The sequence below is a fragment of the Pseudophryne corroboree genome, chromosome 9 (genome assembly GCF_028390025.1).
Source record: "Pseudophryne corroboree isolate aPseCor3 chromosome 9, aPseCor3.hap2, whole genome shotgun sequence".
NCBI lineage: Eukaryota > Metazoa > Chordata > Amphibia > Anura > Myobatrachidae > Pseudophryne > Pseudophryne corroboree.
Window position 1 is genome coordinate 39480225 of NC_086452.1, and position 13495 is coordinate 39493719.

At 47.3% G+C, this 13495-nt stretch overlaps 1 protein-coding gene across 11 annotated transcripts in view; it reads left to right on the forward strand.

Moving 5' to 3' along the window:
- DOCK7 (dedicator of cytokinesis 7) overlaps positions 1-13495 on the forward strand; it is a 274293-nt gene that overhangs the window by 69866 nt on the left and 190932 nt on the right. For all 11 annotated transcript variants that reach the window (XM_063939211.1, XM_063939203.1, XM_063939205.1 and 8 more), the window contains exons 12-13: positions 5190-5332; positions 9134-9227. In XM_063939211.1, the coding sequence (XP_063795281.1) occupies positions 5190-5332; positions 9134-9227 (237 nt within the window). The remainder of the gene's footprint in view (positions 1-5189; positions 5333-9133; positions 9228-13495) is intronic.

A 13495-nucleotide genomic window follows, 5' to 3' on the forward strand; every position in this document is an offset into this window, starting at 1 on the left:
TTTCCTTCCAGAGGAAAAAGCCAAGGAGTTATCCGATCTGGTCAGGAACCTCCTAAAACCAGGAAAAGTGTCAGTACATCAATGCACAAGAGTCCTGGGAAAAATGGTGGCTTCTTACGAAGCAATTCCATTCGGCAGATTCCATGCAAGAATATTCCAAAGGGATCTGTTGGACAAATGGTCAGGGTCGCATCTGCAGATGCACCTGCGAATAACCCTGTCACCAAAGACAAGGGTGTCACTTCTGTGGTGGTTGCAGAAGGCTCACCTATTAGAAGGCCGCAGATTCGGCATTCAGGATTGGATCCTGGTGACCACGGACGCCAGCCTGAGAGGCTGGGGAGCAGTCACACAAGGAAGAAACTTCCAGGGAGTATGGACGAGTCTGGAAAAGTCTCTTCACATAAACATTCTGGAACTAAGAGCAATCTACAATGCTCTAAGCCAGGCGGAACTTCTCCTGCAAGGAAAGCCGGTGTTGATTCAGTCGGACAACATCACGGCGGTCGCCCATGTAAACAGGCAGGGCGGCACAAGAAGCAGGAGTGCAATGGCAGAAGCTGCCAAGATTCTTCGCTGGGCGGAGAATCACGTGATAGCACTGTCAGCAGTGTTCATCCCGGGCGTGGACAACTGGGAAGCAGACTTCCTCAGCAGACACGATCTTCATCCGGGAGAGTGGGGTCTACATCCAGAAGTCTTCAACATGTTAATAGACCGTTGGGAAAGACCAATTGTAGACATGATGGCGTCTCGCCTCAACAAGAAACTGGACAAATATTGCGCCAGGTCAAGAGATCCACAGGCAATAGCTGTGGACGCACTGGTAACTCCTTGGGTGTACCAGTCAGTGTATGTGTTTCCTCCTCTGCCGCTCATACCAAAGGTATTGAAGATCATACGGCAAAGAAGAGTAAGAACAATACTAGTGGTTCCGGATTGGCCGAGAAGGACTTGGTATCCGGAACTTCAAGAGATGCTCACGGACGAACCGTGGCCTCTACCTCTGAGAAGGGACCTGCTACAGCAGGGTCCCTGTCTTTTTCAAGACTTACCGCGGCTGCGTTTGACGGCATGGCGGTTGAACGCCAGATCCTAAAAGGGAAAGGCATTCCAGAAGAAGTCATTCCTACCTTGATTAAGGCACGGAAGGAAGTCACCGTGAAACATTATCACCGCATTTGGCGAAAATATGTAGCGTGGTGCGAGGATCGGAGGGTTCCGACGGAGGAATTCCAACTGGGTCGTTTCCTACATTTCCTGCAATCAGGATTATCTATGGGTCTCAAATTGGGATCCATTAAGGTTCAAATTTCGGCCCTGTCAATATTCTTCCAAAAAGAATTGGCCTCTGTCCCTGAGGTCCAGACTTTTGTCAAGGGAGTACTGCATATACAGCCTCCTGTGGTGCCTCCGGTGGCACCGTGGGATCTAAATGTAGTTTTAGATTTCCTCAAATCCCATTGGTTTGAACCATTGAAAAAGGTGGATTTGAAATATCTCACATTGAAAGTGACTATGTTACTAGCCCTGGCCTCTGCCAGGAGAGTATCTGAATTGGCGGCTTTATCTTATAAAAGTCCTTATCTAATCTTCCATTCGGATAGGGCAGAACTGCGGACTCGTCCGCATTTTCTCCCTAAAGTGGTATCAGCATTTCATCTGAACCAACCTATTGTGGTGCCTGCGGCCACTAGCGACTTGGAGGACTCCAAGTTGTTGGACGTTGTCAGAGCCTTAAAAATATACATTGCAAGGACGGCTGGAGTCAGAAAATCTGACTCGCTGTTTATATTGTATGCACCCAACAAGTTGGGCGCACCTGCTTCTAAGCAGTCGATTGCTCGTTGGATTTGTAACACAATTCAACTTGCACATTCTGTGGCAGGCCTGCCACAGCCTAAAACTGTAAAAGCCCACTCCACAAGGAAGGTGGGCTCATCTTGGGCGGCTGCCCGAGGGGTCTCGGCATTACAACTCTGCCGAGCAGCTACGTGGTCGGGGGAGAACACGTTTGTAAAATTTTACAAATTTGATACCCTGGCAAAGGAGGACCTGGAGTTCTCTCATTCGGTGCTGCAGAGTCATCCGCACTCTCCCGCCCGTTTGGGAGCTTTGGTATAATCCCCATGGTCCTTTCAGGAACCCCAGCATCCACTTAGGACGATAGAGAAAATAAGAATTTACTTACCGATAATTCTATTTCTCGGAGTCCGTAGTGGATGCTGGGCGCCCATCCCAAGTGCGGATTATCTGCAATACTTGTACATAGTTATTGTTAACTAATTCGGGTTATTGTTAAGGAGCCATCTTTAAGAGGCCCTTTCTGTTGTCATACTGTTAACTGGGTTTAGATCACAAGTTGTACGGTGTGATTGGTGTGGCTGGTATGAGTCTTACCCGGGATTCAAAATGCCTCCCTTATTGTGTATGCTCGTCCGGGCACAGTACCTAACTGGAGTCTGGAGGAGGGTCATAGGGGGAGGAGCCAGTGCACACCACCTGACCTAGTAAAGCTTTACTTTTTTGTGCCCTGTCTCCTGCGGAGCCGCTATTCCCCATGGTCCTTTCAGGAACCCCAGCATCCACTACGGACTCCGAGAAATAGAATTATCGGTAAGTAAATTCTTATTTTTTCAAACCTGTCCTCAAAGTCCTTCCTGTTTTTTTCTTGTCGATGTTTTTGAGTTGTTGTAGAACTGAAATAAAAAAACAAAAACAGATATGTAATTTTCTTACAGATTATACACTGTAGATAATGAGTAAACAGCCGGGACAAGGGGTTTAGGCAGAAGAGGCAAGGGTTGGGACAAGGGGTAAGGCAGGGCCGGGACAAGGGGTAAAGCAGAAGAGGCAAGGGCCCGGGCCCAGGGGTAAGGCAGGGCCCGGGCCCAGGGGTAAGGCAGGGCCCGGGCCCAGGGGTAAGGCAGGGCCCGGGCCCAGGGGTAAGGCAGGGCCCGGGCCCAGGGGGGGTATGGCAGGGCTGGTACAAGGGGTAAGGCAGAAGAGGCAAGCTCCTTAAACATCATTAGGCTCAGGGTCACAGTGTCTGCACTGAGTGCAGTCGGCTTCTTTGGTAAAAGTATCTTTAATGGAAAATTTGCAACTGGCCGTCAAGGCGTATGTTCTGCAGTTCACTGGTTTTAACAGTTAATTAAATCAAATAATAAAAATTGTCAGGAACCTTCTAAGTGCGGTTGCACAAAAAGTCACAAGGAATGGTAATAATATACACACAATGATGTTTATTCAGGGAACTGATATACAGACATGAGGGAAGTACTGTGTGTAAAGAATATATGCACAAGGGAAATACTGTGTCCAGTATATATACATATATATATATATATATATATATATATATATATATATATATATATAAATCAAACGAAAGAATCTTTAGGAAATGTAAGCAGAGATCAGTGTAGTCACAATAGCAAAAATTACGAGTATTCAGAAGTTCTTTCTGGGAATTGGCAGGCATAAGAATCGCCGGAATTCGCAGCAACACAAGTATTCATAGACAAATGATGATCCAGCTAGCCAGGTGTCAGTTGTAATCCACGCTGATAATGTGTAGGCAATAACCTGATAATTAACCGGAGAACAGTCTCAGAAGAGCAGCACCTCTGGAAGGTTCTGGAGCTGCAGCTCAGTTACACAAGAAACACAGCGACCCCTGGTGGTGAGGAATAAATACTGCTGGGAATTGTGACAAAAATGTTTTGCAGGTAATGATGCCATACATGTGTTTGGACGCCAGTAGGGAAGCCTAAAGTTCGATATATTTGGTGCCAAAATACATTGTCCAGCCACTGCTGATTATAGCTCAGAAACAATTCTATTTGCACAGAAAGCTTGTGCTGGCTTTTGTTGCAGCTTAAATTAGTGAGGTATTAGCCGCGCTTGTGTATATGTATATATAGCAGCTCCCTTTATATTAATCACCAAAAATAAAACAAGAAAGATGGAGCGCTTAATTAATATGTATAATGAACGCACATACCTGCAAATAAAATGGTTAGTAATAAATGTTTAAGCTCTTTTTTGAAAAGGTGGTGGGGCAGAGGTGATTGATATTGTTTCTCAATCAGTCAAAATTGCCGGACAGTTCTTTCAACGGGTAATGCTATCCCTGCTATCCCTAATACCTTTTTTGTGGCTTGTAGCTTGTTGCTACGGCGTGCATCGGCATACGCCGTGGGTAGCGTTCGTCCCGTCTCTCCCGCTGTATCGGCTACTTCACCTCCGTAGTCCTCTTGCGGCGTGACAAGCGTCTCAGCATATCAGTGTTTGCGTTCACTGATTAATGTCCTCTGTTCCTGCACCTCAATGTCCATGGATAAATATGAGGAGGAAGTCCAAAAACCTCTGCAAGAGTTGGAGTTCCCGTCTTGCAGAGGTTTTTGGACTTCCTCCTCATATTTATCCATGGACATTGAGGTGCAGGAACAGAGGACATTAATCAGTGAACGCAAACACTGATATGCTGAGACGCTTGTCACGCCGCAAGAGGACTACGGAGGTGAAGTAGCCGATACAGCGGGAGAGACGGGACGAACGCTACCCACGGCGTATGCCGATGCACGCCGTAGCAACAAGCTACAAGCCACAAAAAAGGTATTAGGGATAGCAGGGATAGCATTACCCGTTGAAAGAACTGTCCGGCAATTTTGACTGATTGAGAAACAATATCAATCACCTCTGCCCCACCACCTTTTCAAAAAAGAGCTTAAACATTTATTACTAACCATTTTATTTGCAGGTATGTGCGTTCATTATACATATTAATTAAGCGCTCCATCTTTCTTGTTTTATTTTGTTGCAGCTTACTGACACTAAGCTCTAATACAGGGGTGTTCAACATGCAACACTCCAATAGTTGTGGAACTACACATCCCATCATGCCCTGTCACTGTTTTTCTATTAAGGCATGCTAGAACAGTGGCGTGGAATGCTGAGATGTGTAGTCCCACAACAGCTGGAGGGCTGCATGTTGAATACTCCACTCTAATAGCGGTCATCTGGTCTGCATACCCGTGTTTTCTTTCAACTTTGAAACTTCTTAGTAAATAGCGGTCGCTGAGTGAGTATTGTAATTGTACACAATCCCTCAAATGCTTACTCTGCCATGTCTGCATTATATATTGGCCTGCCATCTACAATCCTGTCCCATGTCTCCCGGTTAGAACGCAAAGGCTCGTGGTCAGAACGGAGAAATTCCAGCATTGTTGGCCGGAGATCCCTAGAACGCACCACTAGCGGCGACGAATCTTGCAACCTGACCACCTTCCGGCCAGCCACGCTCACCGTCACCAACTTCTTCAAACAGGTGGGAAAGTTGTCTCTTGTGTTGCTTCTGTCCTTGCACATACAAGGAGAAAGCACTTCTTGGTATTAGCAAATTAATGTTAAATGTTTGTTGCATTTCCAAATTTATTTTAATATGAACATGGACCTGTGTTATTAAGTTCCTGCGGATGGGAAGTTTTTTCTATGACTGGTTCTTTGGTTTCTTTAATCTGGTTTATTTATTTTAATATTTGCCATCATGCCTGACAACTGCATCCGTTCCGAAGCTAATCCTGTTTCTATGAGAGATTTTACCTGCTCAAAATGCAGGACAAAATTGTCAATTAGCTGTTCAGAAGCAGGCGCCCATTGTGCAGCTTGTGAGGCTGAAGACCACAGCCGACACACATCTGCAGGTGAGAAGGCCCAAGGTGCGTGGCCAGAATTGGTCAATTTCCAGCACTATTGCATTGCATCAGTCTGAGGAAAGTGATGTTTCTTCTCAGGCTGTAGCTCCTGCTCCTATACCTTCTGTTTACAGTCAGGGAAAGAGTGGGTCTTTCCCGGTTACCACTGTGGGCCTGTAATATTCCAAGGGGTGTCTTCACGACATCCAAAAAAATGTTTGAAACCTCCCCACAGGTTTATTTTCTGGGGGAAATCTCATTTGGGAGATACTTCCTATAAGAAAGGTGAGGTTCCAGACTGGTCCTCTTTGAGTGGTAGGACCAGTCACGTTGATTTCGATTAACTTCTAGATATATATGTATTTACCCCTTTGTTGACACGGACATGGTCAGCTAGGAAGTTCCACCATAAGTGGAAGCCCACATAGCGAGGCTGACCAAATCCACGTAATTCCCACTATGAATGCTGCAGCTTTTTTTTCTCTTACACTAGTTGGCTGCGACTTGGCTGAACAAAGTTCTTGAATCCTGGTCTGACCAGTTGTCTGGAGGTCTCCAATACAGGGTTGATATAATATCCTTTTAATCAGAGACCTATATGAATTAATTATACACCTTTCTGAGGTTGATTTAAAACCAGGTGAAAAGAAGACTTGAAGTCCTCCAGCTACATACGTGTGTAATGCATAAATCCCTGATTAAAGTGATATTTTGGCAACCCTGTTCCAGTTCAGGGCTGACCTCCTCCCTTTGGTGGATCAAATGAAGGAGGCATCCGCATATGTTGGAGATGCGATCCTAGATGCTGGTTCCCTACCTTCCAGGATGTCAGCCTTATATATTTCATCTAGGAGAGTTCTGTGCCTTAGATCTCGGGAGGCAGATTCCTGAATCCAAAAGAACACTTAGAAGGTGCTTTCGTTTTGTGGGACAGCCTCTTTGTGGTTCTAAGTTGGATCACACTATTTCCCAGGCAATGGGGGAGGGGGGCAGCTAGCTCCCAACTGAATATTCCTAGGTTATGGAGCTTTCAGTTTGCGGGGTGTGGGAGAGCTTCATTCTCCAGAGGTTAATCTGGGATTCTGCAAGGAGACTACTACCGAGAACATCTGTCCCCTGCAGGGAGACAATCGATCTGCATGACTTTCTGGGACCATGTCTAGGTTCGACCATAGTGGAGACCTGTCTTCTCCACTCTTGGAATGTGTGGTGTCGGTCTGTCCCTGCTCAGCGGGTACATTGAGGTAGGTCTCCCTCCCAGTCAATTTTTTCTTTTCAGCTACTCCTCTTCCAAGATATCAGGTCAGGAGGAATGTCTTATGACATGCAGTTCATAGGATCGGTAGTCATCGTTCTGGTTCCCAAAAATCAGTGAGTGTTGTGGTTCCACTCCAGCCTTTTTCTAGCCGATCCTGTACTTAAAATTGTTGAACACCCACTTGTTCATGGAGAAGTTCAAGATGGAGTCCATATGCCCCATCATTGGTGCCATGGAACCAGAGGAGCTTCTTGATATCTAGGAAGCCTACCTGCATGCCGCAGTGTGAGAGTCACATCATGTAGTGCTCAGACTTTAAGTAGAAAAGCTCCATTTCCAGTTCCGGACCCTTTTGTTTTGTCTAACCATGGCTCCACGTGTGTTCACAGTTATTGCTTGATCGCTTTATTGAGAAGAAAAGCCATAATGGAGATTACCTATTCACTACTTTGGCTCCTGCATCACCTGAACTTTGGTGGTTTCTAGTTTGGGTGAGCACGGGTGGGTGATAAAGTCGACTCTGGTGTCGGCAGAGAGGTTGATTAATCTGGGCCTCTCTTTCAACCAGGAGTCAAGAGTGTTTCTTCTAGAGTACAAGCTTGTGGCCCTGCAGACTCAGGTGAGATCTCTGTTGGGGTGGAGACAGGTATCCATTGTCCACTGCATGCAGATGCTGGGGGAGGCAGTGGCCTCCTTTTGAGGTTTTGCCTTTTGCTCCGTTCCATTTGAGGCCTCTTCAGGCTCAGATCCTGGCAAGAGGCCTCCGATTCAGATTATCTGCTCAGACCTTTTACTGGTCTGGTGGCTTTCATGCGCCCAAATTGCTCAAGGGTCGTCCCCTCAATATTACTTGTGCAAGACAAACAACAATGTCTTATGTCCATTATAATAGGTTGTTAAATAAAAATAAAAATCGAACACTTCTCAAAGTGGGGTGGTTAACTTTCATCTGTGTGCCCTTCTGGTGCTACACATGCATGGGAAGACCCATTACCTGCCTCTCGCAGTGCAAAGGCCCAACAATGCAACTCACAGGAGCGTAGTCTGAGGAGCGTTGTAACATTGCGTTCTGTGAGGCAGCCGAGTGCACTTAAAGACAAGTCTCTAAATATGTCACCATTTTTTACATTTATTTCTTCAACGAATAATTTGTGTATTGTGCACATCTTGCTGGGTGCTGTGGAACAGACTGGCGCAAGCAAGATTTCCTACCTTATTGAATGGCAGCATGGACGGTGTAATGGTTAGCATTGCTGCCTCACAGCACTATGGTCATGGGTTCGATTCCCACCATGGCCCTAACTGTGTGGAGTTTGCATATTCTCTCCATGCTTGTTTGGGTTTCCTCCGTGTCATCCGGTTTCCTCCCACAACCCAAAATAAATATGTACTGGTAGGTTAATTGGCTTCCAACAAAATTAACCCTAGCGTGAATGTGTCTGGTGTACATGTGGTAGGGGATATAGAGTGTAAGCTCCACTGGGGCAGGGACTGATGGGAATGGGCAAATATTCTCTAAAGCGCTGCGGAATATGTGCGCTATATAAATAGCTGGTAATAATAAAGTGTCCAGGCAGAAAACACGATGATGGCCGCAAACAGACGATAACTGAAATTCCCTCTAATAATAAAATACTAAGGGGGGCATGTACTAAGCAGTGATAAAAGTGGAGAAGTGAGCCAGTGGAGAAGTTGCCCTTGGCAACCAATCAGCTGCTCTCTATACTTTTATAGTATGCAAATTATAAATGTTATGTCAATGCTGATTGGTTGCCATGGGCAACTTCTCCACTGGCTCACTTCTCCCCCTTTTATCCCTGCTTAGTACGGGTGGTCTTCAGTATGCCGACTGACGGGATCCCGGCGCACAGTATACCGGCGCCGGGATCCCGACAGCCGGCATACCGACACTTATTCTCCCTCGTGGGGGTCCACGACCCCCCTAGAGGGAGAATACAATAGTGTGGCGCGCGGCGAACGCAGCGAGCCCGCAAGGGGCTCATTTGCGCTCGCCACACTGTCGGGAGCCCGACCGCCGGCATATCGTAGTGAACCCCTTAGTACATGTCCCTGTAAATCTTTTCCGTTCATATATTTTTTTTGTGTATTTTTTATTCTATAAACCTTTTATGTATTTTTGGGTTGACCCATTGGTATCATTCGTTGTCTCCCCTAGGAAGGTGATCGGTTAAGTGACGAGGATTTGTACAAGTTCTTGGCTGACATGAGGAGACCATCTTCTGTTCTAAGAAGACTGCGACCAATCACTGGTATTTATTTTTGGTGTTTTGCTGTGCTAAAAGTTTTCTTTCTTATATCCTTTTTTTGGACACGAGGCAGCAATTTGCAGGGAAGTTGCGAGAATGTATATGTCAGGTTATAATGTAGAGTTCCTGTTTTAGTTCAAAAAATGTGTGGTCTTGCAGGAAGTCACGTAATCACTGACTCGTTATCGTTATCCAAGGACGAGTACTCATTGTGACAATACCATAATTATTACATGCATATAAGTAATCACTTTGTGTCATCTGTAGTCTGGTAGTAGAACCACTGTGAGGAGCCACGTACAGTACATAAGTCACAGTATTCCTCGTGGCCTTTTAGAGCCTGTGGGTGGTGTCACATGAGCGTTTTCCACCAACCAGAAAATCTCTTCAATTTCTCTAACGTCCTAGTGGATGCTGGGAACTCCGAAAGGACCATGGGGAATAGCGGCTCCGCAGGAGACTGGGCACAACTAAAGAAAGCTTTAGGTCACCTGGTGTGCACTGGCTCCTCCCACTATGACCCTCCTCCAAGCCTCAGTTAGATCTTTGTGCCCGGCCGAGCTGGATGCACACTAGGGGCTCTCCTGAGCTTCTAGAAAGAAAGTATATGTTAGGTTTTTTATTTTCAGTGAGACCTGCTGGCAACAGGCTCACTGCACCGAGGGACTAAGGGGAGAAGAAGCGAACCTACCTGCTTGCAGCTAGCTTGGGCTTCTTAGGCTACTGGACACCATTAGCTCCAGAGGGATCGACCGCAGGCCCGTCTTTGGTGTTCGGTCCTGGAGCCGCGCCGCCGTCCCCCTTACAGAGCCAGAAGCAAGAAGAGGTCCGGAAAATCGGCGGCAGAAGACATCAGTCTTCACCAAGGTAGCGCACAGCACTGCAGCTGTGCGCCATTGCTCCTCATACACACTTCACACTCCGGTCACTGAGGGTGCAGGGCGCTGGGGGGGGGGGGGGGCGCCCTGAGCAGCAATAATAAGACCTTGGCTGGCAAAATAATCACAATATATAGTCCCAGAGGCTATATATGTGATAATTACCCCTGCCAGAATCCATAAAAAAGCGGGAGAAAAGTCCGCCGAAAAAGGGGCGGAGCTATCTCCCTCAGCACACTGGAGCCATTTTTTCTTCACAGTGCAGCTGGAAGACAGCTCCCCAGGCTCTCCCCTGTAGTTTTCAGGCTCAAAGGGTTAAAAAGAGAGGGGGGGCACTAAATTTAGGCGCAATATTGTATATACAAGCAGCTATTGGGAAAAATTCACTCAGTTATAGTGTTAATCCCCACATTATATAGCGCTCTGGTGTGTGCTGGCATACTCTCTCTCTGTCTCCCCAAAGGGCTTTGTGGGGTCCTGTCCTCAGTCAGAGCATTCCCTGTGTGTGTGCGGTGTGTCGGTACGGCTGTGTCGACATGTTTGATGAGGAGGCTTATGTGGTGACGGAGCAGATGCCGATAAATGTGATGTCGCCCCCTGTGGGGCCGACACCAGAGTGGATGGATAGGTGGAAGGTATTAACCGACAGTGTCAACTCCTTACATAAAAGGCTGGATGACGTAACAGCTGTGGGACAGCCGGCTTCTCAGCCCGCGCCTGCCCAGGCGTCTCAAAGGCCATCAGGGGCTCAAAAACGCCCGCTCCCTCAGATGGCAGACACAGATGTCGACACGGAGTCTGACTCCAGTGTCGACAAGGTTGAGACATATACACAATCCACTAGGAACATCCGTGACTTGATCCCGGCAATAAAAAATGTGTTACACATTTCTGACATTAACCCAAGTACCTCTAAAACTGGGTTTTATGTTTGGGGAGAAAAAGCAGCCAGTGTTTTGTTCCCCCATCAGATGAGTGAATGAAGTGTGTGAAAAAGCGTGGGTTCCCCCGATAAGAAACTGGTAATTTCTAAAAAGTTACTGATGGCGTACCCTTTCCCGCCAGAGGATAAGTTACGCTGGGAGATATCCCCTAGGGTGGATAAGGCGCTCACACGGTTGTCAAAAAAGGTGGCACTGCCGTCTTAGGATACGGCCACTTTGAAGGTACCTGTTGATAAAAAGCAGGAGGCTATCCTGAAGTCTGTATTTACACACTCAGGTACTAGACTGAGACCTGCAGATCGTGCTGCTGCAGCGTGGTCGGTGACCCTGTCAAACAGGGATACTAGTTTGCTAACATATGAACATATTAAAGACGTCGTCTTATGTATGAGGGATGCACAGAGGGATATTTTGCCGGCTGGCATCCAAAATTAATGTAATGTCCATTCTGTCAGGAGGGTGTTAGAGACCTGTCACTGGACAGGTGATGCTGACTTTAAAAGGCGCATAGAGATTCTGCCTTATAAGGGTGAGGAATTATTTGTGGATGGTCTCTGGGACCTCGTATCCACAGCAACAGCTGGGAAGAAAATTTTTTACCTCAGGTTTCCACACAGACTAAGAAAGCACTGTATTATCAGGTACAGTCCTTTCGGCTTCAGAAAAGCAAGCGGGTCAAAGGCGCTTCCTTTCTGCATAGAGACAAGGGAAGAGGGAAAAAGCTGCACCAGTCAGCCAGTTCCCAGAATAAAAATTCTTCTACCGCTTCCTCTGAGTCCACCGCATGACGCGGGGGCTCCACAGGCGTAACCAGGTACGGTGGGGGGCCGCCTCAAAAATTTCAGCGATCAGTGGGCTCGCTCACAGGTGGATCCCTGTTTCCTTCAAGTAGTATCTCAGGGGTACAAGCTGGAATTCGAGATGTCTTCCCCCCGCCGTTTCCTCAAATCTGCCTTGCCGACAACTCCCTCGGGCAGGGAGGATGTGCTAGAGGCAATTCACAAGCTGTATTCCCAGCAGGTGATAGTCAAGGTGCCCCTACTTCAACAAGGACGGGGTTACTATTCCACACTGTTTGGGGTACCGAAACCGCACGGTTCGGTGTGACCCATTTTATATTTAAAATCCTTGAACACATACATAAAAAATTCAAGTTCAAGATGGAATCGCTCAGGGCGGTTATTGCAAGCCTGGACGAGGGGGATTATATGGTATCCCTGGACATCAAGGATGCTTACCTGAATGTCCCCATTTACCATCCTCACCAGGAGTACCTCAGATTTGTGGTACTGGATTGCCATTACCAAGTCCAGACACTGCCGTTTGGACTGTACACGGCACCGAGGGTGTTTACCAAGGTAATGGCCGAAATGATGATACTCCTTCGAAAAAAGGGAGTTTTAATTATCCCGTACTTGGACGATCTCCTTATAAAGGCGAGGTCCAAGGAGCAGTTGTTCGTCGGGGTAGCACTATCTCGGAAAGTGCTACAACAGCACGGTTGGATTCTAAACATTCCAAAGTCACAGCTGGTTCCTACGACACGTCTACTGTTCCTGGGGATGGTTCTGGACACAGACCAGAAAAAAGTGTTTCTCCCGGAGGAGAAAGCCAAGGAGCTGTCATCTCTAGTCAGAGACCTCCTGAAGCCAAAACAGGTATCGGTGCATCATTGCACGCGAGTCCTGGGAAAAATGGTAGCTTCCTACGAAGCAATCCCATTCGGCAGGTTCCATGTAAGAACTTTTCAGTGGGACCTGTTGGACAAGTGGTCCGGATCGCATCTTCAGATGCATCGGCTGATACCCTGGTCCTTGGAGACAGGGTTATCGCTACTGTGGTGGCTGCAGAGTGCCCATCCTCAAGAGGGCCGCAGGTTCGGCATACAGGACTGGGTCCTGGTGACCACGGATGCCAGCCTTTGAGGCTGGGGGGCAGTCACACAGGGAAGAAATTTCCAGGGACTTTGGTCAAGTCAGGAGATTTCCCTACACATAAATATTCTGGAACTGAGGGCCATTTACAATGCCCTGAGTCAGGCAAGGCCTCTGCTTCAAAACCAGCCGGTACTGATCCAATCAGACAACATCACGGCAGTCGCCCATGTAAACCGACAGGGCGGCACAAGAAGCAGGATGGCGTTGGCAGAAGCCACAAGGATTCTCCGATGGGCGGAAAATTACGTGTTAGCACTGTCAGCAGTGTTCCTTTCCGGGAGTGGATAACTGGGAAGCAGACTTCCTCAGCAGACACGATCTACACCCGGGAGAGTGGGGACTTCATCCAGAAGTCTTCCAACTGATGGTAAACCGTTGGGAAAGGGCACAGGTGGACATGATGGCGTCCCGCTTAAACAAAAAACTAGATAAATATTGCGCCAGGTCAAGAGACCCTCAGGCAATAGCTGTGGACGCTCTAGTGACACCGTGGGTGTACCAGTCGTTTTATG